The sequence below is a fragment of the Pollachius pollachius genome (genome assembly GCF_949987615.1).
Source record: "Pollachius pollachius genome assembly, chromosome: 9".
NCBI lineage: Eukaryota > Metazoa > Chordata > Actinopteri > Gadiformes > Gadidae > Pollachius > Pollachius pollachius.
Window position 1 is genome coordinate 13,746,785 of NC_136942.1, and position 24,594 is coordinate 13,771,378.

Genomic DNA, 24,594 nt, shown 5'->3' on the forward strand with positions numbered 1-24,594 from the left:
TGTGCAGGCATGATGAGGTAAATTGAGATGCCACTGAATCAAAGTAGCTTGCTCACCCTTTGAAGTTTCCATTACCCCTTATACTCAAACATCAAACATAGTCTCCAGGATGATCCAAAACCCTATTATCTTGCATTGGCCAGGGAACTGACAGACTGTGAAATACGGCATATAGTCTTTGAATTTAAAGAAGGACGCTGAAACTCCTGAAAACGACACCAGCTCCAATGCTATACTTTTAGGGAATGATTATTGTAGGGAAGCCTGCTGACTCACTCCTTTGAGTTAAAGTCCAAACCACGGTTGTGAATACCCATTTGAAAGTAAAATGCGAGCCTAAGCTGCTGTCAATCAGAGTGCAACACAATAGCAAAAGAGATAAACAGTGAGGCAGTAAATACAAGCTTAGGGCCAGACCAATGTGGACTTTCTCAATACCTTCTTGAATTGAAGTATAAACTCAATTATCTACACATGCCACATCTGTGACACACTTGACAGCCACACATTATTTTTGTGTTCGCTGTACATCCTTTTCGACTCTCTGAATACTGTGACATTGCAGCCATCCCCAGAGGACACTGGTCCCACATCATGTCCGGTTATGAAACATCCATCCATCTGGATATGCAACACTTTTGCACCAAGTAGTGAAGAGGTTTTTCCAAACCAAGAAATACGTTGGGACATTTTTATTTTGTCCTAGCCAACGTCTTACAAATGTCAACTGCTAATTGAAATCATCCCCAATAGAGTATTGTGTCTGCATTGGATCTGGTTTGATGAAACAGAGGCTGATGCTGTCTATTCTTTCTCGAAGTCTACCTGCTAGCCTCTACTCCTCTCTGCTCTGCTGTTTGTGTGTCTGTTTGTGTGGGTATGTATGTGTGTGTGAGCATAAGAGCGTAAAACCAATGATTGATGTACTGAAACGCTTGAATGTGTGTGTGTGTGTGTGTTTGCCTGTGTGCGTGTTTGCTTTCATGTGCTTTTCCTATGTATGTGTGCCTGTTTGTATGTTCTTCTGTGTGAATGTGCCTGGGTTTATATGTGCTTTTTGTAAGTGTGTGTGGGTGTGTGCGTGTGTGTATATGAGCGTGTGTGTTTGCTTATATGTGCATCTGTGTGTGTGTTTGTACGTGCTTCGGTGTGTGTGTGTGTGTGTGTGTGTGTGTGTGTGTGTGTTTGTATGTGCTTCTGTGTGTGAGCGTGAGAGTGTCGCATGAAAGGACATAAGTAATAAGTGGGCAATTTGGATATCAAGCACTCAATTATGGAGTGGTTAACAGGATCGACCCGAGATGGAGAAAGTAAGTGAGACACCCTTGTGACATTTCTCATTTCAAATTGGACGGAAAAGAACAGAACGAAGCGTGTCGTCTGATTACTGCACTAATGTATGTGACCTAGGTCGTGTTGTACCGGCTACGGGCTGGTGACACACGCAAGTCTATAACAGGAAATAGGAAGAGAACAACGGCACACTGACGAGAGAGAGAGAGAGAGAGAGAGAGAGAGAGAGAGAGAGAGAGAGAGAGAGAGAGAGAGAGAGAGAGAGAGAGAGAGAGAGAGACAGAGAGAGAGAGAGAGAGAAAGACACAGACAGAGAAAGAGAGAGAGAGAGAGTGGCGCGAGCTGCAGTCAGGATGGCTGAAAGATGCGTGATTACATATGACAAAAGAGAGCGAGGGAGAGCGTAAACGCCATGGTAACCCCCCCACCAGAGAAGAAGTCTGCCAGAAGCCGGCAAAACCAAACGACAGAGTAACTGCCACTGTGCAGCATGCAACATGTCAAAAGTGTGAGAGAACAACTTTTTTTTATCGAATTGATAACATAAAAATAACCAACAGCGACGGGGAAAGAGAAGGCTTATCTCCACTCAATTTCACACACTTCTTCACTTCATTTCCTGCCTTCTCTCTCGCTCACGCTCCCTCTCCCTGACTCTCCTGCTCAATTTCGCTCGCTCTCTCGCTCTCCCCCACTCAATCCCTCACTCTCTCTGTCTCTCTTTCTGTCCCACTCAATCCCTCACTCTCTCTGTCTCTCTTTCTGTCCCACTCAATCCCTCACTCTCTCTGTCTCTCTTTCTGACCCACTCAATCTCTCAGCTATTCTCAGTATCTCTCAGTGTCTCCCATATCTCCTAAGGGCAGTTGAGCCACTGCAGTGACCTACTGGCCCACGAGTCCTGAGGCTTTCATTCTGCCAGACAGGATTGGCGAGGGTGGGGGGGGGGGGGGCGTGCAGTCAACAAAAAGCTTCAATATTTAAATTCACGTGGGTGTTAAACACACATTCACACAAGCCCGCATACACACACAAACATGCAGGCATACAAACACACACAAACAGACACACACAGACATACACGCACCCTAACACACACACACACACACACACACACATACAAAGCCGAAAACACAACCCATTTATAAATATTCGACGAATGGGCGAATAAGACGAATAAGCCGTTGCCAGTACCGGCGACGCCTACGCAGCCGATGCAGACAAAGAACAACTTCTTCAAGGAGGAGGAAGAGAGACGAGTTGTGAGGAGGAAATGGAGGGAGACAAAACAAGGCAGCTTCTTTACCTGCACTACCAAGATCACCATGGCGACGGTTCCCATGAGATGCTTGTTGTCGTCCAGCCACTCCTCCACCTTCTCAAAGCAGCCCTGAGGGTAAAACAAATATAAATACACACACACATATATATATATATATATATATATATATATATATATATATATATATAATAGAACTATGTTCACATAATTAAACAATTGTTGAATCAGTAGCCGAACAGCATTCCTCTTCAATCTATGCACACCACGGTCGAATCCGAGCCAGAAAAGAGGACGGATGAATCACCGATACACACTGCTTGTTTGTCCTTGGGCGTGTTCAGTAATCGGGCGTCTGGCTGGATAAAACATTTTTGTTTACTTTTATACTCCTCATAGAAAATGGGGCTTATTATTTTTTCTTTGTGGCCACATCGCCTGAGTCAAGGCCTGTAGTGGACTTTGTGTGTGTGTGCGTGTGGTGTGTGTGTGTGTGTGTGTGTGCATGCTGTGTGTATCTTGTTTATTGTGTTTATCTGGTTCGGTGGTTCAGGGATGCTAAAGTCAAGATGGTGGTGTCTGTCTGTTCTCCTATTGGCAGGATTACAAACATACAAGCTTTCCAAAGTAACCTTTAGGTATTTATCAATGTTGTCCATGATTTTAAAGCTCTTCATTTGGAGAGTATTAGAGGAACAGACCATAGGGCAGGAAACAGAGGAGACTGGACCATATAAACAGGTCACGACTGGTGGAAACTTTAGTGCATTGAAAAGGAGTCATTCAAGCAAAGTGATCAAGTTATCTTGTGCATCAAGTGAGTACAAGTTACATCTTCCAAAGCACAGAGAGGGGCAACTAACCTTTTAGTTTGTTAATAGGTTATATAATCCAATTGTAACATTAATATTTATATATATATATATTATATATTATATATATATATATACGGTATATGTAATGTTTGTATGCCAATAAATATAAATAAATACAGAAACAGCCCTAAAAAAACGCCATTAGGAAATCGAACCAAACAGTTTGTCAACAAGCTCTTTGGTAGCCGAACAATAGAGGAGAGGAAAGCAATGAGCTTTTCAAATGAAAAACGCCCCCTTGGAGAATGGAGATGAAGTCTCTCCTCCAGAGCGGATGGTGAATTTGCTTCCACCTCTCCTGCAGTGTAGCATCTTTATGTTACACAAGGGGGGGGGGGGGGGGGAGCTGTCCAGGGCTAGCAGGCAGAGCCAGGGGGGATGATGGAGGGGAGGTATGGGGGACGGGGGACCCACCCTGCTCCAGAACATGTTGGTGGAGTTTCGACCACAGTCCTGGTAGTGCTCCTGGCAGCAGCGGTCTGGCACAAACTTGTCCTTCAGCGCGTCGTGCCAGTCGCTGTAGGCAGTCACACCGCAGCACTTCCACTGAGGAGATACAACACACACACGCGCACGCACACACACGCACCAACACGCACGCACACACACGCACACACACACACACACACACACACACACACACACACACACACACACACATGCACCAACACGCACACACGCACACACACACATGCACCAACACGCACACACACACACACACACACGCACCAACACACACACGCACGCAGGAACACATGCAAGCATGTATCGTTCACAAATGTGCACGCGCACGCACAAGCGCACACACACACACACACACGCACAATCACAAATACAAACACATCAGAAAGCCACACAGACAAACACACATAGACACACACACACAAGCAGATGAGGAGAAAGTACTTTCTGAATGCGTGCTCAACAAGATGTTATTAAATATACCAGATTTGCATGATTAAAGCACTATTCTTTTCCAGTGTGATTGCAATAATGGATAAAACCCTTGTTCCGCGGCTGGAGATATGGCACAGATTCCGTGAGAGTAGCATTGACAATACATCTGCCAGCCTATGAATATATTTACATACAATATTATTTTACACTGAACATCCAGCATTAGCATATAGGCAGGGAAAACTAATTAAGTTACCGTTAAATGGATTTCTCAAAAATATGAATGCATTAATAATGCATCTCTGTGCGTTCCAACATTCTGCAGTGTGGGAAAGACACTGAGTTCACCAGAGCACTGCTGTTGATCAACATGTGTTTGCGATGGTGGTCGTGATAGCGTTGGTGCGCGTGTTTCTGGGTGCGTTAGTGATGGTGGCTGTGTGAGAGTTGGTGCGCGCGTGTCTGAGTGTGTTTGAGCTGGTCTCTCACCTCTGCCTGAATGATGTTCCAGGCGTTGCGTAATCCCACGTTGTTGTCTGTGTTGTAGAGCGCCAGTCCGTCCTTAAGATCCTGCTTGGCGTTCTCTCGCACCTGCACATCAACACACAGCACACTCTTTGAGTCACATGCTAACTCGCTTGGAGACGTGGGAATATCGAATTGGAATTACCATACGTTTCACTATTGCACACTTTTATCCTAAAGATAGTAAGTATAGGTCAAAGCTAGGGTAGGAAATCCTAGAAGGATGTTTTTCATGTGCGTTGAAATTCTCTTCACATCCGGCAATCAACAAATCAGGAAATCATCATAAAAAAACTAGATTCTGTTTTGGACCATATGAAATGATTGGATAGCCTACCTATCTGTCTTATGGGCAACCTGGCTACATGCGTGCACTATGCCCTCGGACTCATTAAGCATTACCAGAGTCTTCCATGAGGCTAGGCAGACCTATGGCTAAAGCGAACGAGCTAGTCGTGTGTTTTATGGCGGAGTTGCAAGCAGGCCTGAAGGCCATCAAAAATAAATTCTTACAAAATCAAGCTGAGTCTGGCTGGTTTCTCCAGATTGCCCACCCTACCTTCAAGGAGCAGGTAGGGGGCGGGTAAGGCATACTAATGAGCCTCAAACCCCATGGCCACAATGATGGTGTGATTAGACACATAAAAGGGCAGCGGAGTACAGCTTCAGGTTCCTACACCGACCCACGGCGGCCATCTTCTCTCAGAGTTATTTTTAAGTGGTGATGATTCACCAGAATACATATTGACGTTCCGCTCTTTTTGAAATAAAGCCTCACATGTGACTTGGAAGCACAGCAGGTGCATCATGCCCTTCGCTTTCCAGAGCCGACAGATCATTGGCTCACTTGATCAGGAGGCTGGGTGAGTCTGTGCTCTGGCTAATATTTCCTATTTGGATGTGTTAATGAGAAATACAATCGGTGCTTTAGTCCTGCCCACAGGGGGCTCGCTATGTGCCAGTGCAGCAGCTTTGATACGTGCCAGTACAGATTGGGCCAGACTTCCAGAGACGTCGGTAATTATATTGGAAAACATGATGACACTGACTGCCAGGACTGTGTTCCACATCGTTATAAAGGCGTGGAAGTTATTTCTGGAATGCATTGCTTTCACATCTGAAGTGCAAGGGATTAGTGCAGTGTTTGCTATCTATGCAACAGCCCCTTAGCCCCCCCCCACACACACACAACCCTGTTGTAGAGACATGCATATACAGATGATTACATAGATGCACACGCTCCCACGCAGACGCGCGCCTACATAGACGCACATACACGCAAACGCACACATACAAATAAGATGCATTGTATCAGGAAGCTCACTGAAAACAGGAGATGATGATAACCAATAAATAACTATTGAAAGATGTTCATTCACCGGGGTAAAGCTGTGAACTGCCTTAACCCCGGGGTTTATTATTCCCTAATAATAAACCCCGGGGTGGAAAGGATCACTGTAGGAGTAGATGTTTTTCTAGTTGGCCTACGTACAACTTGGCGTCCTAGACTGATCTCCCCATATCCAGCATAATGTGAAGTGCAATATAAGGGCCAACATAAGAGCAAGTGGCCTCATCCGCTAGCCTCTCACGTGAAGAAGTTCGTCCGTTCAGGCCTAGTGCCACATCCTTCACCTCTGTTACCATCAGGGAACACGGCGGACCTAGGGGAGAAGAACCCAATAAAAAACCCAACGTATGGTTGGCGGGCAGAGAGGTGTGGCGTCCCTTGTCTGTAAAAGCTATAGAAAGGAATCACGATGGCACAGACCTTTTTGGCCCGCCAGCACACACCATTATCCCAGGGAGACTTGACATGACATGACTGACTGATTCCCTCCTAGATCCTGTATGAAGACCAAACAGTAATAACTCTACAATCATGGTATAGGATCCTGGTTGGGTCCTGAATTACGGTTGGTTCAGTTATTACTTGGCAGTGTATAATCCTGAAGATCAAGATTTCTTCCAGGCTTGGAGGAATGAGTCAATTATATCCGGGAATAAACCCACGTCCTCCCCTCCAACACTGAGCAATGAAAGCCTCCCCAGGAATAAACAACTTTCTCATTAGTCATATATGAAACAGCCCTGAAAAAAATGAATCCACAAACTCTGAAACCACATCAATATGATTACAGATTCCTTCCTCTTGGTTGTTGTTGTTGCGAGCACTGTCTATGCAGATGAGTGCTGTTGCAGCAGACGCCGTACAGTACACTCCAGGCTGCTGTAATATCACTCTCTGTAGAGGTAAGAACTCTCTCTCTCTCTCACCCCATCCCTCTTCCGCCCTCTCTCTCTCTCTCTCTCTCACCCCATCCCTCTCCCGCCCTCTCTCTCTCTCTCTCTCTCTCTCTCTCTCTCTCTCTCTCACATCCCATCTCTTTCCCGCCCTCTCTCTCTTTCTCGCTCTCTCTCTCCCTCTCTCTCACTCTCTCCCTCTCCCTCACTGCCTTCTCCCGCCGTCTCTCACTTTCTTCCACCCTCTCTCTCCCACCCTCTCTCTCCCCTTCTCTCACTGTCTTTCTCTCTCTCTCTCTCCCTCGCACTCTCTCCCCCTCTCTCACTGTCTCTCTCCCGCCCTCTCACTCCCTCCCTTTCTCTCTCTCTCTCCCACTCTCTCCCTCTCCCTCACTGTCTCTCTCTACCGCTGTCTCTCACTTTCTTCCACCTCTCTCACTGTCTCTCTCTCTCCTGCCCTCTCTCTCCCTCTCTCACTGTATCTCCCTCTCCCTCTCACTCCCTCTCCCTCTCCTGCCCTCTCTCCCTCTCTCTCTGCTCTGCCTTCTACTACTATTTTTTCTTTGCTGTTTGCCGGGTGACAATCCCCGGCTCATTATTACCCAGACTTCCCCGCGGTGGTTACGTGTTCGACATCGTACCCCCCCCCACCCCTATCAGTGAAAACGCAAAAAACAAAAAGATCAACAACATTTTCATCCAACACAGAAGTGTGAAGTGTGAAATGTGGTGTGCTTTGTGATTGTGTGCAGAGCAAGTCTTTGCTAGTGCCTGAGATGGAGGCAGCTAACGATCCAGATGGAGCGCTAACAAGAGGCAGACAAATGACTGCTACAAATGTGGCTCTGACCCATTTCCCCTCCATCCCTCCCCCTCAAAAGAAGAGGAACAGATACCCAAACAGTGTTGGTGTGTTAGACGATTATTCTCATAAAGAACACCCCCCTCCCCCCCCCCCCCCCCACACCCCATGTCTCCTCCATTTGAATCTTCTTTCAGTAAAACGCCTCAGTAGTACATCAGAGGCATGAAGCATCAGTCTGCTGCTCACACCTCCTCAGCCACAAAGAATGTCTTAAAAAAAACCTTCTGCCCAACATGTGAGTGAGTGAGTGAGTGAGTGAGTGAGTGAGTGTTTGAGTGATTGACGAGAGAGAGCGAGAGTGCATGGAGACGCGGCCCCTCTGGGTTTCCTCTGGGCCGGCCAGATCTAAACTCAGCAAATCCCGACAGCACATTCATCACAGGCACCTAGCTGGCCGGCCGCCGCCTGGCCAGCGGCTGGCCAGCTAGGTGGAAGAGAGGGATTGAGAGAGAGACAGGGATACAGACAGAGCTAGAGACAGAGAGAGAGAGAGAGAGAGACAGAGAGACAGGGCTAGAGAAGGAGAGACTGGCAGTGAAACACGACTATGGATAACGGTGTCGTAGTAGAAGCCTCTGCGGAAGCAGAGGTGGTTGTTTACTTTCTGTCACACTGCGCAAACAGCAAAGGAGTGTTTCTGCCTGTCTACCTATTTTCTGCCTGTTTACCGGTCTTTCTGCCTACTTCTCTCATTGAATGATGGACTGCCTTTCTGTCTGTCTGTCTGCCAGCTGCATTGCTGTCTAGTTGCATATCTTTCTTTAACCCTCGCTCTGCATGTCTGAGTGCTGTGACTGCCTGCCTCTGTGTTTGTCTGCCAGCTAGTCTGTGTGTCTAGCTGTCTGTCAACTCTTCCTATCGGCTAGGAAGCTGTAATGAGCCAATGGAGGGAAACAGCAAGTGGTGATAGAAGCACAGCAGGAGGCATTCAGGTGTGTGCTCTACAAAGTTGTTTCTAACTGTTAAGTTGATGTGCTTAAGGAAATACTGTCATATGACTGGGGCTTATTTTTCTAAATCTGCTCTATTTTACTCTGGCTCAATTTTCCTCAATAAAGCAGCCCACCGACCCCTGACCAACACACACACACACACACACACACACACACACACACACACAAACACACACAAACACACACTTCCTATGGTTTTCTTCTTCTTTTTCAACCGGTTTGCCATGTCCTGCAGGGAAGGCAATAATTCAGGGATCAGGACCCCGCCACTGGTACCCATGGCTGCTGTCAGCTCTGCGCTTTGGGCCATGGTTACATCCCAACCTGGGGGAATAGGTTCCGGAGACTTTCCGAGGAGGGGAAGACCCCGCACGCACCATCAAGCAGCCTAGTGAAACGTGTCGGCTGTTGGGATCTGCTCTGGTGCGGCGTTCCCCACGCATTCAGGAGGCGTGCTCACAGGAGAGAAGTTTCTTGTGGCTTCTGCTTGTACTAGTTACAATTTGGGCTAACAATGGGGTGTGTTTTTATTTTTGGATCCGACCGCTAAACTGGGGCAAGCTCGAACAATGTACATTTTCTGAGGTTTTCTTTCATAAGCTCACAAACGTCAAATAATGATAGAATGGCTCCATGCTCTTTGGAAATACCAAGAATTGTGCTTGATTATGATGTATATACTGTTAATAAACAATACAAGCTAATTTTGTCCCCATTTTGAATATTTCCCATAGACTATAAACCTTTAGATCTTGTTAATCTCTGATCCAGTGTCTTTCCCTCCCTGGAGCATCCTTGCAGGTACTCTCTGATAGCACAGTCCCCTGACAGTTTGGAGAGCAAAGAGCTACACTGATCAGTAGTAAGCCAGCAAGGAAGTTAGAAAAAAGGTCAATCACAGATACAACCTTTCAAAATGAATCTGTCCATATGGGTAAAAACCCATGGCTGGAGGAACCATACACACAAGACCTATTGACTCCTTCACTGTGGTCTGTTGTGCTGTTTATTTAGAAGCAGCTCCTTTCTTCTGCCAAGGAGAACAAAGGTCCCATGTCAGATATGAGTCAGTGGGGGGGCTACGCTGGGGCTACCCCCCCCCCCCCCCCCCCCGAACACTTGTACCAACTCCTCTCCGTTGGCCGGGCAGACAGTCGATCATTCCGGGGCTATTAAAGTGCTCGTTCAGCTCAGCCTCCACTCTCCTGGTGGTAGGTGTCGGGGGGAGGGGGGCTGCAGCCCTGGAGCACCCCCCCACCCCCCCCATGCTTCTGATGGCTGTAATCTAGTGTGTGACCAAGCCAGCCTCTTGAGAGATTCCTTTATTGATCCCCCCCTTCCTCCCTCCACCACTAGACGCGCACTCTCTCTCACACACACACACACACACACACACACACACACACATACACAAGTAGACACACACAGACACACAAGTAGACACATACACAAACACACAGACAAACACACACGCACACATCGTGGTAATTGAGTTGGACAGCCTTGGCACATCAGCTTAGAAAAGTGTGTGTGTGTGTGTGTGCTTGTGAGCGAACAATCATACATTATAGTAGTAACTCCTATAGCCTCCTTTAACTACCTGTGGGATACACAGACACAAGAACCTGATAGAGCATATAAGTGTGCTATGCTCTTACTGGACTAGAAACATGGATGAAAGCGAGAGAGAAAGAGAGAAAGAGAGAGAGCGAGAGAGGGAGGGACAGAGATAGAGAGAGAAAGAGAGAGCGAGAGGGAGAGAGATAAAACTAAAGTTTTCTCAACAGGATATCACACAGCGGGAACACAGCTGACAGAGGCATCACTCATGACTAAATCATGTTGTGTTTGAAAGACTAAAATATCTACTTTGCAGGCCTCTGTCGATAGACTTTTAAAAGCTGCCAAGTGTTGTGTGTGTCTTCCAGACTTGTTAATAAATGCCTTGTGATTCTCGGATCAAATGGCAGTTGTGAATTAGGGATTCTTCTGATCAGGCAGCCGCGTCGCATGAAGCGGCAAGGCCTCACACGGCATATGCAATTCAACTGGAGAAACGCGGGGCTGGGGAGAGAACATCACGAGAACCCCGGCCTAATAAACACCGAAACATCTGTCATCTGTTCTCTGTGTGTCCAGCCACACCGAATATCATCTTGTGTATATACAGCTGCACGGGTTCCTCCAACAGGGAAAGAACTCGAAGGCTGGCCCCCCCTCCCCCTCCCCTGATTCCATTAGGCACAGAAACAACACAATCTGCGACGGCAAACCGCACGTGCCAATGACGATTGAAAGACCGACGACAAACCGCCCCGATCGCTGTACTCGCTGATTTATATCCGTGCGTGCCGACGCCCAGGCGCGTTCGATGTTTAATGGGGAGCGACTGACGGAGCAGAGGGTTCCCGCGAGCCGGAGCGCTCATCGCATGCTAATGTGATCCTTTTAATTCTCATTCTGAAAATCCGCCACCATCCTTATCTCGACTTTCCCTCGATTTTGATGGGAAGCGGCGGCGGTGCAGTCGAGAGGCACCGCATTAAGATTCCGCCCAAAGAATCGGAGTTTGGGCCTTCTCTTTTTTCAAGAAGTTAAGCCCTTAGCGCAAGGGAGATAAGACAACGGACATATTTACCTCTGACAGGGAGCGCCTGCGAGATCCAGATGGGAATCTAAGAACGGATGGGCTTCTAAATGAATTCCTTTATCGGCCCTCGAGACCCGAATTGAGCAATAACCTCAGAACAAAGAGCGGGAATTAGCCTATGTCCCCGGGAGAGGGGAAAAGAACGAGCGTGAGTGTATAAATAGAGGATCCATCAACCGCTGTGTCATTGGAAGAGCCCCCCGAGCATTTCATCATCGGGTTCCCCGGATGCTGCGTGAAAACACCTGTTGGCTGGATGGGTGTAGCAGGGTGGGAAAGGGTGGAGGTGGAGGTGGAGGTGGCGGTCGGCGTGAAACTGTCTCACATAGGCCGAGGGATTTCTCTCTCGCTCTGTATACCGCAACGACTCTGCCTGGTCAGAACTGTCCATCTGTCCGTATGTTCGTTCCTTCAGTCCAACAGCGACCGGACAACACAAAGACCTGCAGCACCGGCCCACGTATACGTCATGAGAAAAAAACACTCACACCGACGCACCACCGCACACGAACACAGTCACATGCTAAAGTGATGAGGAGGAACCAACGGTCTGGGTGTGGAGTCATGGACAGCTGAGGTAAAAGACTTCTGACCACCAGAAATAACTAATACATCTCAAGCCCAACTCAACTACCTCTGTATGGTTATGAAGGCCTCTTCGTCATGTGCCTGTCTATTAGCGTTGTTTTCTAAACTATAGAGAAGATGAAGATTTGTATACAATGGCATTGGTATGTATTCACATCTACAGAATAGGAGCATATTGAAATAGTGTTGATGTTAATGGAGTAACAACCTACCTTGTCGGAGTACACAAAGAACAGGATGAGCAGAATGAGTTCCGCCAGGAGAATTATCAACAGGACAATGAAGAACTGCAGAGAGAGAGAGAAACAGAGAGAGATACAGAGAGAGAGAGAGGGAGAGAGAAAGGGAGATGGAGAGTCAACAATTTGTGCCTTAGTGAGATTGCAAAAGCATCCATGCCAGGAAACATTTAAAATTTGCGTTTGATAGATAACAGCTATTTTAAGACATCCTGACTCAGCCACAAAACAAAGAACACAAATAATAATCACATCAAATTTGAATGTCAGATGGGCATCTCGTCTCTAATTTTCCGCTTCTCTCTTTGTCTCTCGAAATTTACCTCTTATTACATCTTTTGAGAGAAATCTTAAAAAGAGAAGGACTTTTGCTATTGGTATAAACCATTTCATCAACATGGGTAAAATAAAAGTATGCAGCTCCACTGTGTGCAACATTATCTTTCTCACTGAAAATGTTATCTTAACCAAAGTACCAGATGGCGCAACAGGCGATCTTTAATGACCAGACTTTTATTCATATGAAGGAATGTTCTCCATCACTTTCCTTCCCTAATTAGGCTGTAAACAAGTATATAATATAATATAACAAACCCACATGTACACATTTCACAAGGATTTGGCTGGCCTCCCAGATGACAGTATTATAAAAGATATTACATATGGTAAGTCATCTTAACTCTGAGTTAATGTCAACAAGTTTGGCAAAGAAACCCAAACCAACTGGTTGTGAAAGGTAACGAGACAAATTAACTTCCCCTCAGACTCAAGCGAGGGATGAGAAACGCTTGAATAACCTGATAACCATAATTACAGGTCTAGTCAGAAGGTTTCTTGTATTGTATAGACTATTCCTCAGCTCTTTTAAGCCAGAAAGTAGCAACTGGCATTAGTTGTCTGGCATAATTCAACCATGTAACAGACATGAAAGCCCTCCGTCTCTCAATTGTTTCATTAAGTCGTGACCAAATCCGTGGAAAATAGACAAGATTGTTTGGTCTTTATTCGCAGAACGGTAAAACTCTTTGACTTTAATTCCCCCCCACTTCCCCGCCCAGCAGGTTTAATACAAAACGTTTCCATGACTGAACAGGTTTTTAAACTTTCCATTTCTGAAGAACATAGGTGTATGTATTAAACTGTGCACGTACATACATCTTTCTCTCGCTGAATATTTCTCCCTCTGAATGCATCTCTCTGTAACTAACAATCAGGGCTTTCCTTCCAGCCATTAGGGTTAAGTGGGAACCCCTAAAGAGGCTCTCAGTGACGATCTTTGTCGTAGGTGCCACTCACGCCCTCCGTGTTATGAATTAAATGACAAGGTGAATGTCACAAGTCACGACTTACTCTGAGAGACGTATTTCATACCTTTTCATCTTTTTATGTAAAATCAAATCCAAGAAATTTCACAGAAAAGTCGATATGTGAATAAATTGCACATATCTGGGCTACATATACATATTTCATAAAAATATATTTAGATGCATTCATGTTATTTTGGTCGTAGAAGTAGTAGCAATAGTAGTACGACAAATGTAGCAATAATTTATGCCATTATATAGTGCTTTTCTAGGTACCCAGAGTTTGTGTGTGTGGGGGGATATGAGGTGAACCTCATCCACTACCAGTAATAGTACAGTTGTTTTGTGGTATTAGGTGTTATGTAGTTGTATTAGGTGTAAGAAGACGTTTTTCTAAGTAACAAAATAAACATGGACAGAGGGAGAGAGAGAGAGAGAGAGAGAGAGAGATAACAGAAGAATCATGGCCACTCCTTAAGGCACGCTGACGGGCCAACTCACGCTTAGAAGCAGGCACTTGTTCTCCTTGATGGATCCCAGGCAACCGAGGAAGCCCGTCACCATGACGATGGCACCGATGGCGATGACCATGTTGGCAGCGGAGAGTGCGGGGAAGGAAGGCGAGAAGGTGGCAAAGCTGCCCTGAGACACCGAGAGCCAGATGCCCACTCCCAGGAGCCCACAGCCGCATAGCTGCAGAGCACAGAGAGAGAAGAGCAGACAGCAGTGTTACATTAAACCCAACGCCAGACACCAGACAATATCACTCCCGGAAGACCTTCCACGCACTGAGCAACATCAAGTGAATCTCGACGTGCAACACATTTCTTCCAGGCACCATCGCTTGGGGGGAGTTTGAGTACACACACACGCTACAGTGCAAATTAAAAACAGCTAAGTCAGGAGTTAATAAGACGTTTGATTTCAAAGTCAGCGGTAAACAAACCAAAAGAAAAAGTCGTCCAAAAATCCCCCGGAAAGATACACTGGGCTCGCTTCATCCATCACCTAAAAGAAGTCCCCCCAGAATGCAGAGCCATTTACACTAATTAGCAGGCATTAGGCCCACTCTGATGGTTACAACTCTGTGGGAGATTAATAGAGGAGTCAGACCTAAAATGCGTTGAGTACACACACGGCACAGAGCAAACTGTGATAAAAAAATTAATGAAATGGTCCCCAGCTTTAACCTCCCCCCACCCCCCACCCCGATGGGAATTAAATCCTCACCTTGGGGGAGCACTTTCACTCTGCACTTTCACACTTGTTACATTTATAAGGCGTTTTACGCGCGCTGAGAGACGCACTGGTAAGTCCATTAATGCGGCCATGTTTAGGGTGGGAGTGAGGGGTGGCGAGGGGGAGGCGGGTGGCTGGATAAAACGATACGAGCGTGCTCCCCGCCCATGTGTCCGCCCCTCCAGGCTGAGATAGGAGCCCGGGGGGAGCCAGGCGGTGGAACAGAACCACCCGAGGTAAGTGCTGCCAAGTGGGTCTGCTGCTCCAAACGCAATGGAATCCACCCAGCAAACCGCCAAATCGATTTGAGGTATGTCTGGACGTCGCCTTTTGTCGACGCAGCGCGTTGTCACACGCACAGGCACAGGCACAGGCACACACGTACGCAGGCACGCACGCACACACACGTGAGCGAACACACACGCACAGTACTAGGAAATAACTGAAAGATGAATTGGCGGCGAAGGAATTTGTTTTGAATTTGTTGTCACATTCCAAGCAAATTGCTAATGAATTACTGACAAATAGGTTGATTCAGCACCTTAAAGAAATTCGTTGTAGACCCGAGACCAAAGGCTTTCAGTATGAAAAATGACATTTCTGCTTCCAAGGTAATACGCAAATAAGCCAGGCGGGTCGACGCATGTAAAGGCACCTTAAACAAAACAGCAACAAATTGACTCTGTTTATGCTACTATGAAATGAGAAAATAAGATCTCCGCAATGATGAGTGGATCTCTTGATGGATGTGTGTGTGTGTGTGTGTGTGTTGGCGTGAGCGTGTGCGTTTGAAAAAGAGTAAGAGAGAGAGAGAGAGAGAGAGAGAGAGAGAGAGAGAGAGAGAGAAAGAACTGCGTGTCCGTGTGTTTATCATAGAGGTCTAACAAAGGGAAGAAGATGATAGAGCCATAATGAATCCGGTGGGATCTATATGCATAAACCATTAGCCTATAGTCCAGCCAGTTCATGGAAGTTGACTTTATGGCCTCTGCTGTGCTTCGGAGGGAAGGGGGAAGTTGGTGATAGAGCATATTTTAAACATTGAAAGAGAAATAAAAAAAAGCCTTTTGTGTATAAGTTTGGGACTCGGGAAAGATAAAAACAGCTTCTTATTAAAGCAGATAGAATACTAGGATTGAGGCTAACGAACACCCTCAGTGCCACCCCGGCCTTGTCTATCCACCAAATAACAGCCTGTGAAGGCCTTCCCTCAAGGTCAACAGCGCTGAATATCAAACAGTGGTGTAACCGCCAACCCCGCCCCCCAGAAACCCTCACGCGCCTCGTCATGCTAGCACCGAGTCTCAAATATAACACAATAAATATCCTTGTCGTTTGAATATAAGTATTTTCAAAGGCTACCTTCCAATTGAGCCGTCATCTGCGAATATTGAGGTTTTTTTTTAAGGCCTGCTTAATTTAGCATGCTAATCCAAAGTGATGTTCTTAACCAGGCCGAGTCCTCTGCCGCTGTGCATGGGGGTTGTTGTTGCTGCTGAGTGTACTACATGGAGGGTCGGGGGTTCCAGTCAGAACCAAGAGGGCTCATCACAGTGGGGGGGGGGATCAACAGAGACACGGCTGAAGCACCACCGTAAGCGATAAGCAGAGGGGGAGATGGGACGAGCCCCAGCGGGTTGGAACTCCACGGTGCACTGCCTTTCACCTAATTGTGATTAATACCCACTCATGGGAGCTGTACCAAGTGTGTCATTCACTTATTAGGTGAGAATGTGAAACCGCCACGGGCAACTCACTCTCTCTCTCCATCTCTCTGCCTCTCTCTCTCTCTCTCTCTCTCTCTCTTTCTCTCTCTCTTCAACTTAGTGCACTCCCGTCTTTAAGGAGCTGCCAGGCGCAAATGCTTGATCTCCGCCCCCCCCCCCCCCACATCACACCACGCACCACCAACAGGGCGTCCGTCGGTGTCGGCCCGACAAAGCGAGAGCGAGAGAGCGAGAGAGCGAAATGGAGAGAGAGGCCTGTAAAGACAGATCCCACTGGATGGCTGGACATTGGTTACCCGCCAGGCCATGGCTGGAAGGCTGCAGCAGGAGTCTTCCCTGCTGAGCCTGGTATCGAGCTCTTAATGAGTGGGTCGTGCTGCAGCGTCCCATCTGCCACAGAGGATCAAGGAACCCCTGTCCATTCAACATAACCTAGGAGGCTTAACTGCTTAGTTTGACGTTGCAATGTCATGATAGCATATGGCTTCATATATTTATTTTTGGGGTATATATGTATAATATTGGTAAGCTTTTGGTAAATGTACATTTTCCAAGTTCCTTTAAAAAGTGATTTTGTACTAAGCTAGGGCTTCTCATGCTTCCATGGAAACACAGCGTGTGCTATGTTCCTTGCAAAATAAAGAGTGAATAAAAAGTCCCAAATAAGGGAAATCAACAACAGCAGCAAAAGAACGGCAGAAGAAATCCCTGCACAACAAATCCCTGCAAAACAAACCAAAGCAAACAAGCAGGGAAATGTTCAATGTTTAAACATATTACAAGACTGGGGGGACTTAAAGCAACTCCTTTAAACAACAACAATAGCCTGTTTTGCTGAAACGTTGGGGGGGGGGGGTCATTTGTTATTCATTATTGCGGGGAGGACGACTCCTGTGCCTGCGGGGGGGGGGGGGGGGGGGGGGGGGGGGGCGGGGGGGCACTGAAAGGAAACAGAGAGGTAGATATAGATAGATTGAATAAATAGTAGGGCGGTAGACGAATATGACTGACTGACGACGCTGCATTATTGAGCCCCCTCTCTCTCATGGAGAGAGGGGCCGAAGGGGTATGAAGGATCGGGGCATCTCACGGGCCCATTAAAGGGCTGCTTCTTCCCGTTAGAAGCCAGTGACGGTGGGAGGACTTGACGGAAAACCTTGACGACGAAACAGGGGGCAGTATAGACTATCCTTTCGCTTCATCGGGAGCGTTCAAGCTCGGTTGCCGCGGTAACGGATGTCACCATTAGAAGTGCCATCACACGCCTGTTAGTGGGGAGTCGGCACTGTGGGTGGTTGGTGGGAACGTCTCCCTTAAAAATGCATTTTGGGTGGGAAATAGAGAGGGGAGGGGCTGTGGAGCGCAGTGAGGTCACAGGGCGGAGCGCCGAGACGCGAAGCACCGAGAAACGACTGGTCTTCGCCGATGGACCTTTTCCCATTAATGCAACTACAGACTTCTATCACTTCAAATTAGTCGAAATAGCAAGGAAGAGTGTGTGTGTGTGTGTGTGTGTGTGTGTGTGTGTGTGTGTGTGTGTGTGTGTGTGTGTGTGTGTGTGTGTGTGTGTGTGCGTGCGTGTGTGCGCGCGCGAGTGTGTGAATACGTGCATATATGCATGCTGATCCCATTGGATGCTCCTGGGCCTGCCGATTGGTTTTACTTAAGAAGACTCAGAAGGCTGGAGTGAATCACTGGTCAAAAGGAAAACCTTTATTTCCGTGCTGAACTACACTGGCTGTACTGAACTTTGCAGTGAAAGTACTAACCTTTTCCTTTAAAAATACCATAAAAGACCATCCCCTGATCCGGTGATATCACACTTCATGTAGTTAAATCGCAAGAAATCTCTTTTTCATTGGTTTTTTAAATGTTTTTTCCAAAATGCCTTTAAAAGGGGGGCAGTTAGCACGTATTGATTTTGTAGTGAATTGCTCCAATGAAGATGTAGGATGTGCTGTACCTTACGCAGTGACCCAATAAAACACTAGTCTCTTAACGGAAATACCAATACAGAAAATAGACCAATCACCATCTTTGACCAATTTGTAGCATGTCGACATATAAAGCTGAATAAATGATATATGTGCAATCCAATTTTGAAAGGATTGTAAAGCCTCCTTTATTTATATGTTAACTAATAAAACAAACAATTTAAAAATAATAGTTAAATAATTTATGAAAACACTTTGAATCAGAAATGATTAATTCCTGGTTCAATCAGAGCCTAATGAAACCACACTTCTGTATGCAATTCCTCACTTGATTTCAGCTTATTGTCATTTTCATTTTATTTTAGAAGGATTGTGTAATCTTAAGGACTTTGGCAATGGGTTGACGAGCTTTATGAAATTGAAGGCCATGCATCACAAACAAGAATTCCTGCCAGAGCACTGAGAAATGAGTCATTAATGAACGCTTGCATGGCAGCATAATGCCATAAGCATTTTCTACATGACACAAATACCTAAATTATCCCTAATAATGTCTGTTCCCCTGGCATCAAGAAGAATCCTCGACCGCATGATGAGAACCGAGATTTGCTTTTCTCAATTGAATGCACAATTGTCTTTAATTGGGCTATTCATCCCCTCCTTGTGACAGGCAATTCGTTTTTTTCTTTATTCTAAATAGAGCAGGCAATTGCGTACACAGTCAAAAACAAATGCCTTTTAGTATCAATGCCACATTATTCAAATAATAGTCTGAGGTGTCATCCATCCCGTTTTCAGGAGTAAGGGCATTAAAGCACACTACGACCTACATTTTTTTACTTCTATCCCTAGATCTACCCAGATTTAGAGCACAGCCCAGGCCAAGCCACGAGAAGAATAAAACACGAGTTCCTGTGACAGGGCAGTACAGCACAGCCCATTTAATGCCTTCCATTAAATGGCACCCTTACCCTATCCTCCATCCTTCCCCGGGCCTCCTCGTCGCCCCCTTTATGAATATTGTATAACCAATGTGACTTAATAGCCAGTAAATTATTCACTGGATCTAGTGTGGTGGTGGGCTTTGTGGAGCAGGCCAGGCGAACATGAACATGGCACCGTAAGGACTGGATAACGGCTGAATGGAGGCCTAAAAAAAATAAGCTATATCCAACTTGTTTAAAGTTTAATTCTCCCACTAGGGGAACCCACAGACCCTCACAATGTGTGAGATTGAACCGAAAAACCCCAACGACTGAGATAAGCTCACCCCAGAACAAGCTCACCCCAGAACAAGCGGGGGCATCTAACTTGCTAGAAAAATAATTTAAACAAAACAACAAATGCTGTTGTTTGTTTTTATTGGGCAGAAGTGTGCTTCACTCTCTCTCTCTCTCTCTCTCTCTCTCTCTCTCGTTTCTCGTTTCCTCATTTACCCACGTATGGCCTGTAGCTTGGAGCTGTAAAGCAGTTTCCCCCAGATAATTCTATGTAATTGTTGATTCAGAGTAGGTGTTCAGTCCCTCCATCAGAGGCTTAGGGAAACATCCAGGCGGCTGGGGATTCTGTTTACTGTTGCGGTTCTGCCCGGATGGCTCGTTTGAGCACTCTTCCACCATCTAGATATTTCTCCCTGAACCTATTAGATCACCCTGTTTAGAGGTCTTTAGTGACGCCCCTTTACATGCTGCAGGGAGCAATGAGCACAGCGTCTCTCTCTCTCTCCCTCTCTCTCTCTCTCTCTCTCTCTCTCTCGGGCTAAAAGGTCTACCCAGCGTAGAATGACTTTAAATCAATCGGCCCAGCACGGATGAAAAAAAAAGAAAGGACGGCAGAGCCATTTTGCACGTGTCCAAAGCGATCCCCGTTTCCCTTTGACACCCATTAGCCTTGAGTCTCTGCGTATGACAATGACCAGCTCTGTAAGGAGGACCACACTAAGACAGACAGCGCCGTGGCACAAAGGCAGACTTAAACCTAATAGCCTTCTCTGACTAATTGCACTGTCAGACCTGCAGCAGCCAGACAGCCTTTGGTTAATCAGCACACACAGGCCCTTTAGTGGCACACAACACAAAGGGAGAGGGGTCACACCGCTATAGCACACCCACTCGCACTGTGATTAGGGCCTGACCGCTGGACAGATCTGCGTTCCCCCGTGCCTGGCATGACAACGGAGAGGGAAAAAGAGACAAGCGAGTACATATCAAAGGTCATGGAGGTCAATGATCCAGCCAACGTGTATGTGGATTCACACCTCTGTCACCTACTCATGTCCTCAGACTGGAGATAGAGGACTACTGGCTGTCCCCTTGTTCCTGTAATGAGGGCAATCAGCAGAAACAAGAACCTATAGAGAGAGGAGTTAGAAAGAGGAAGAGGGAGAGAGAGAGAGCGAGAGAGAGAGAGAGAGAGAGAGAGAGAGAGCGAGAGAGAGAGACATAGAGAGAAAGAGAAAGAGAGAGACAGAAAGAGAGAAAGAGAGAGAGAACGAGAGAGAGGGAGAGTTCGGTAATACAACGCGCTAATTAAATGCAAAATGTTCCGCATGCCGTAGACATCAAAGCCGTTAATGAAGATACGCTTACAGAAATACTGTATGTGTGTACAATAAAAAGAGGCTATCTTAAGAAAATAATAAAAATCGATTTATTATTTTCGCTTCTATTTTTCCCCACCGCATTAACAGCTCGTTTGTAAAAGGCATAATATTTGGCCTGAATAATGGACCAAAAACCAACAGAAATAAAATGTTCACGGGCCCACATCTGCATTCTGCTTCCCTCATGCCCTAAAACTGCCAGCCATTAGGAGAGCCTTCAACACGGCCCGGTAGGGCCTGACGAGACGCCAGGCTTGCAGCATACAGCTGCCTCATCAGATATTAAGTACAGCCAGGGGGGCTCCACTGTACTAGTTTGTGTCCCCAACAATTTGCTGAAGAGGAGCAGGATGAAGGAGTCTTGTGTCGGGGGGGCCACATGGCCGCATGTGTAGCGCTGCAGTTTCTGGTGCTGGCGAGGGGTTTAAATCTTGGCCTTGGTCAAAGATGCACTATGTACGCACAGTGTGTTTCCTGCCAGGTATTAGCCTCACCCTAGGGCTGTGGAGGAGCTATGGCGGGGCAGTGGGCTGTACGGAGGGGGGGGGGGGGGGGGGGGAGTCAACAGCATGGCTGAAAAATTGCTGACCGGGCATGTGGAGACTCAGAGGCACTGGGGTGCAGGGGCAGTTCTGTACACAAGTTATGCACATACAGAATGGGTGATGCCTCTTTGGGCTCGAGCAAAGGGTTGGGCTGCCTGGAGAGGACATTGTGCACACAGTCACACTTGCAATGGGGTCATGTGGCTCCCCCCCTCCACCGTGGGCCCACATCATCTGGGACGAGTTCTCCGAGAGAGCTGTCTCTACGACTCACAGCTATTTATCTAGCTCGGTTTAACTTGCAAGAGCAGCTTGTGTTGTAGCCGTGTTGTTTGTTTTCCCCAGTTATGCACAAGGGGCCTGAGTGGCAAATTACCTCGGCCTTGCTGTGGGTGTGTCTGTGCCTGAAAGGGCAACGATCCTCAGATATCTCCAATCCTCGCCTCCTAGAAATGCGCAGCAGTACGCAGGGACCCGGTGCTGTTGTGGTTTTATCTACATCGCCAGGGTATGACCTTCTGCATAAAAGGAACATTCAAGTCATGTGTGAGTCCATGTGTGGATAAATGTGTGTGTGCCTGTGTGTGTGTGTGTGATTGATATCTGTGTATTAGTTTGTGTTTTGGTGTGTGCGTGTGTGTTCCTGCATGTACGTGTGCCTGCCTGTGTGTATGGTTGTATTTGTGTGTTTGTGTGTGTGTGTGTGTGTGTGTGTGTGTCTGTGGGCATGCCTGTGTGTATGGTTGTATTTGTGTGATGGTGTGTGTGTGTGCAGGTCTGTTTGTGTGTGTGTCTATGTGTGCATGTCTGTTTGTGTGTGTGTGTGCATGTCTGTTTGTTTATGTGTGTGTATGTATGCATGCAATCCCCACTTCCAATGCACAGAGGGGGTTGCTCGAGGTAGCCACGGGCCCAGGTGAATGAGATAAGCTCTGAGTGCTGCTCGCTTCCCCCCCGCAGATAAAATAACAGCCGGCGAAGCACCGGGAAAAGAAAAAACAGCACATTCATCAGCGAGGCGCCGAACGCGAGCGGGAAGGATTTCCTTTTATTACAAGTACACGGTGAGCGATTGCGCCATGTATACAGCACGGGGATCTCAACTGCAGAGGGATCCCCGCCACTGCCTCACCCCACCCAGACGAGCATCTCTGCTTATTTACCAGGTGATATGCAAAACAGCTTTAATTTATTATTATTTTGGGTTTTTTTAAGGAGAGGAGGCAGCCTTACAGCATGGGCTCGTCAGGGTGTTTATTCCTGGAGCGGAGACTGAGACTGTGCATGGAAACACTTGGGTTATGCAACAACACACGGGGCTTGATGCATCCCTGAGGGAAGGGGGGGGGGGGGGGGGGGGGAGGATTAGGACACAAAATATGCACATCCATTTAGGTTGGAAACAAGGCAGCAGTAGGAGGAAGCTCCGGTTCTCAGAGAGAGGGTTTTCACATTCATGGACATAGTCATCAACAGTTGTTTTGCGTTCCGTGCCAGAGGGGGGGTGAATCGGGAGGGGGAGGAGGAGACTGAGGTCTTTTTCTCCGTTTCTTTAATGCGGCTTGCTCCTCCAGAGTAAATTATTCACCGGCGTGTTAGAAGTGGAGAGGAACGGATGGAGCCAACGGGAGAGGAGTTTGCCGTTCGTACTCCAGTCAGAGGCGGTGCGCACTCTTTCATGGAACGATAAGAGGTTCACTCTAACTTCCCCGGCCTCTAGTCTGGGTGTTTGTTGGTGGCCTGCTACTTTAGCTCTCATATTGAGCTGAGTCTGTACAGAACAATGGCTTCCCGCCCACGAGTGTGGCTTTACCTGTCATGACTACCTGCTTATTCAATTGTTGGAGTACAAAACAAGCTCTGGTAATACCACAGCAATAAAGTGGTGCACACCTGAAACCCGACCAGCAGATACACACACACACACACACACACACACACACACACACACACACACACACACACACACACACACACACACACACACACACACACCCTATTTGACACAAACACACACACCAGCCCTACTTGACACACAACAAACCTGGCCTACTCGACCCATGCCCTAGTCCACACCCACACAAAAACAAATTGCATACTTACAGCTGGTGCAAAAACTCCAAACTAAATAAATAAATAAATGCAAGAAAATTGACCTCATTTTCTGACTGTCTACGGCAGCCGACTTCATTCTGTGGATAATACATTTAGAGTGCGAGCGAACACGGACGGAAAACAGGACCTTGTGTTAACCAATAATACACAAAGGCAATCTGTATTCATGGTGTGGCCGCGGACCGGTGGGCAGCTCTTGAATATTGATAGTGCTCTTGTCTATGTGCCTGTCTTCTCTAGGACAAAAAAGTCTGGTTATCTCTGCAACAGAGGCTGGACTCAAATACAGATCTCCCTCATCCATCATCACGAGAATCCACTCGGAGGTGTCGAGGCAGGGCATAGACAAAAAGCAGACGGCGTCGATCGAGGAACGCAGGCTCCGGCATTGGCAGGCCATCGGTGCGGAGGATGCTAAAAGGAGGATGCTAAAAGTTGCCCGTGTTCTGGAAAAATAACATCATGTTCGGGCGACAAGAGACATTCCCTTTTTAAGCATGACTTGTTTGCAGCCTTCAGATAAATTTTCAAACATGTTTCTTTTCGTGTTTCCATGTTTTGCTGTTTAGCACTTCTTATTTTAATGGTGTCTCCCAATAACCCTAATCAATACTCCATGTTGTGGTGTTGGTGTGGAAGCCAAGGTACTTTAAACATCTTCTGCCCGAAACCTTATTACATCTCGGTATTCATTCTGCCGCTGCGTTAATAGGGGCTGTG

At 46.9% G+C, this 24,594-nt stretch overlaps 1 protein-coding gene across 1 annotated transcript in view; it reads right to left on the reverse strand.

The window, feature by feature from the left end:
• tspan9a (tetraspanin 9a) overlaps nt 1–24,594 on the reverse strand; it is a gene marked incomplete at its 5' end in the record, with an annotated part of 59,740 nt that overhangs the window by 4,337 nt on the left and 30,809 nt on the right. Inside the window, 5 exons of the mRNA XM_079743238.1 lie at nt 2,600–2,683; nt 3,862–3,993; nt 4,834–4,935; nt 12,382–12,456; nt 14,214–14,405. Coding sequence (XP_079599364.1) covers nt 2,600–2,683; nt 3,862–3,993; nt 4,834–4,935; nt 12,382–12,456; nt 14,214–14,405 — 585 coding nt within the window. The remainder of the gene's footprint in view (nt 1–2,599; nt 2,684–3,861; nt 3,994–4,833; nt 4,936–12,381; nt 12,457–14,213; nt 14,406–24,594) is intronic.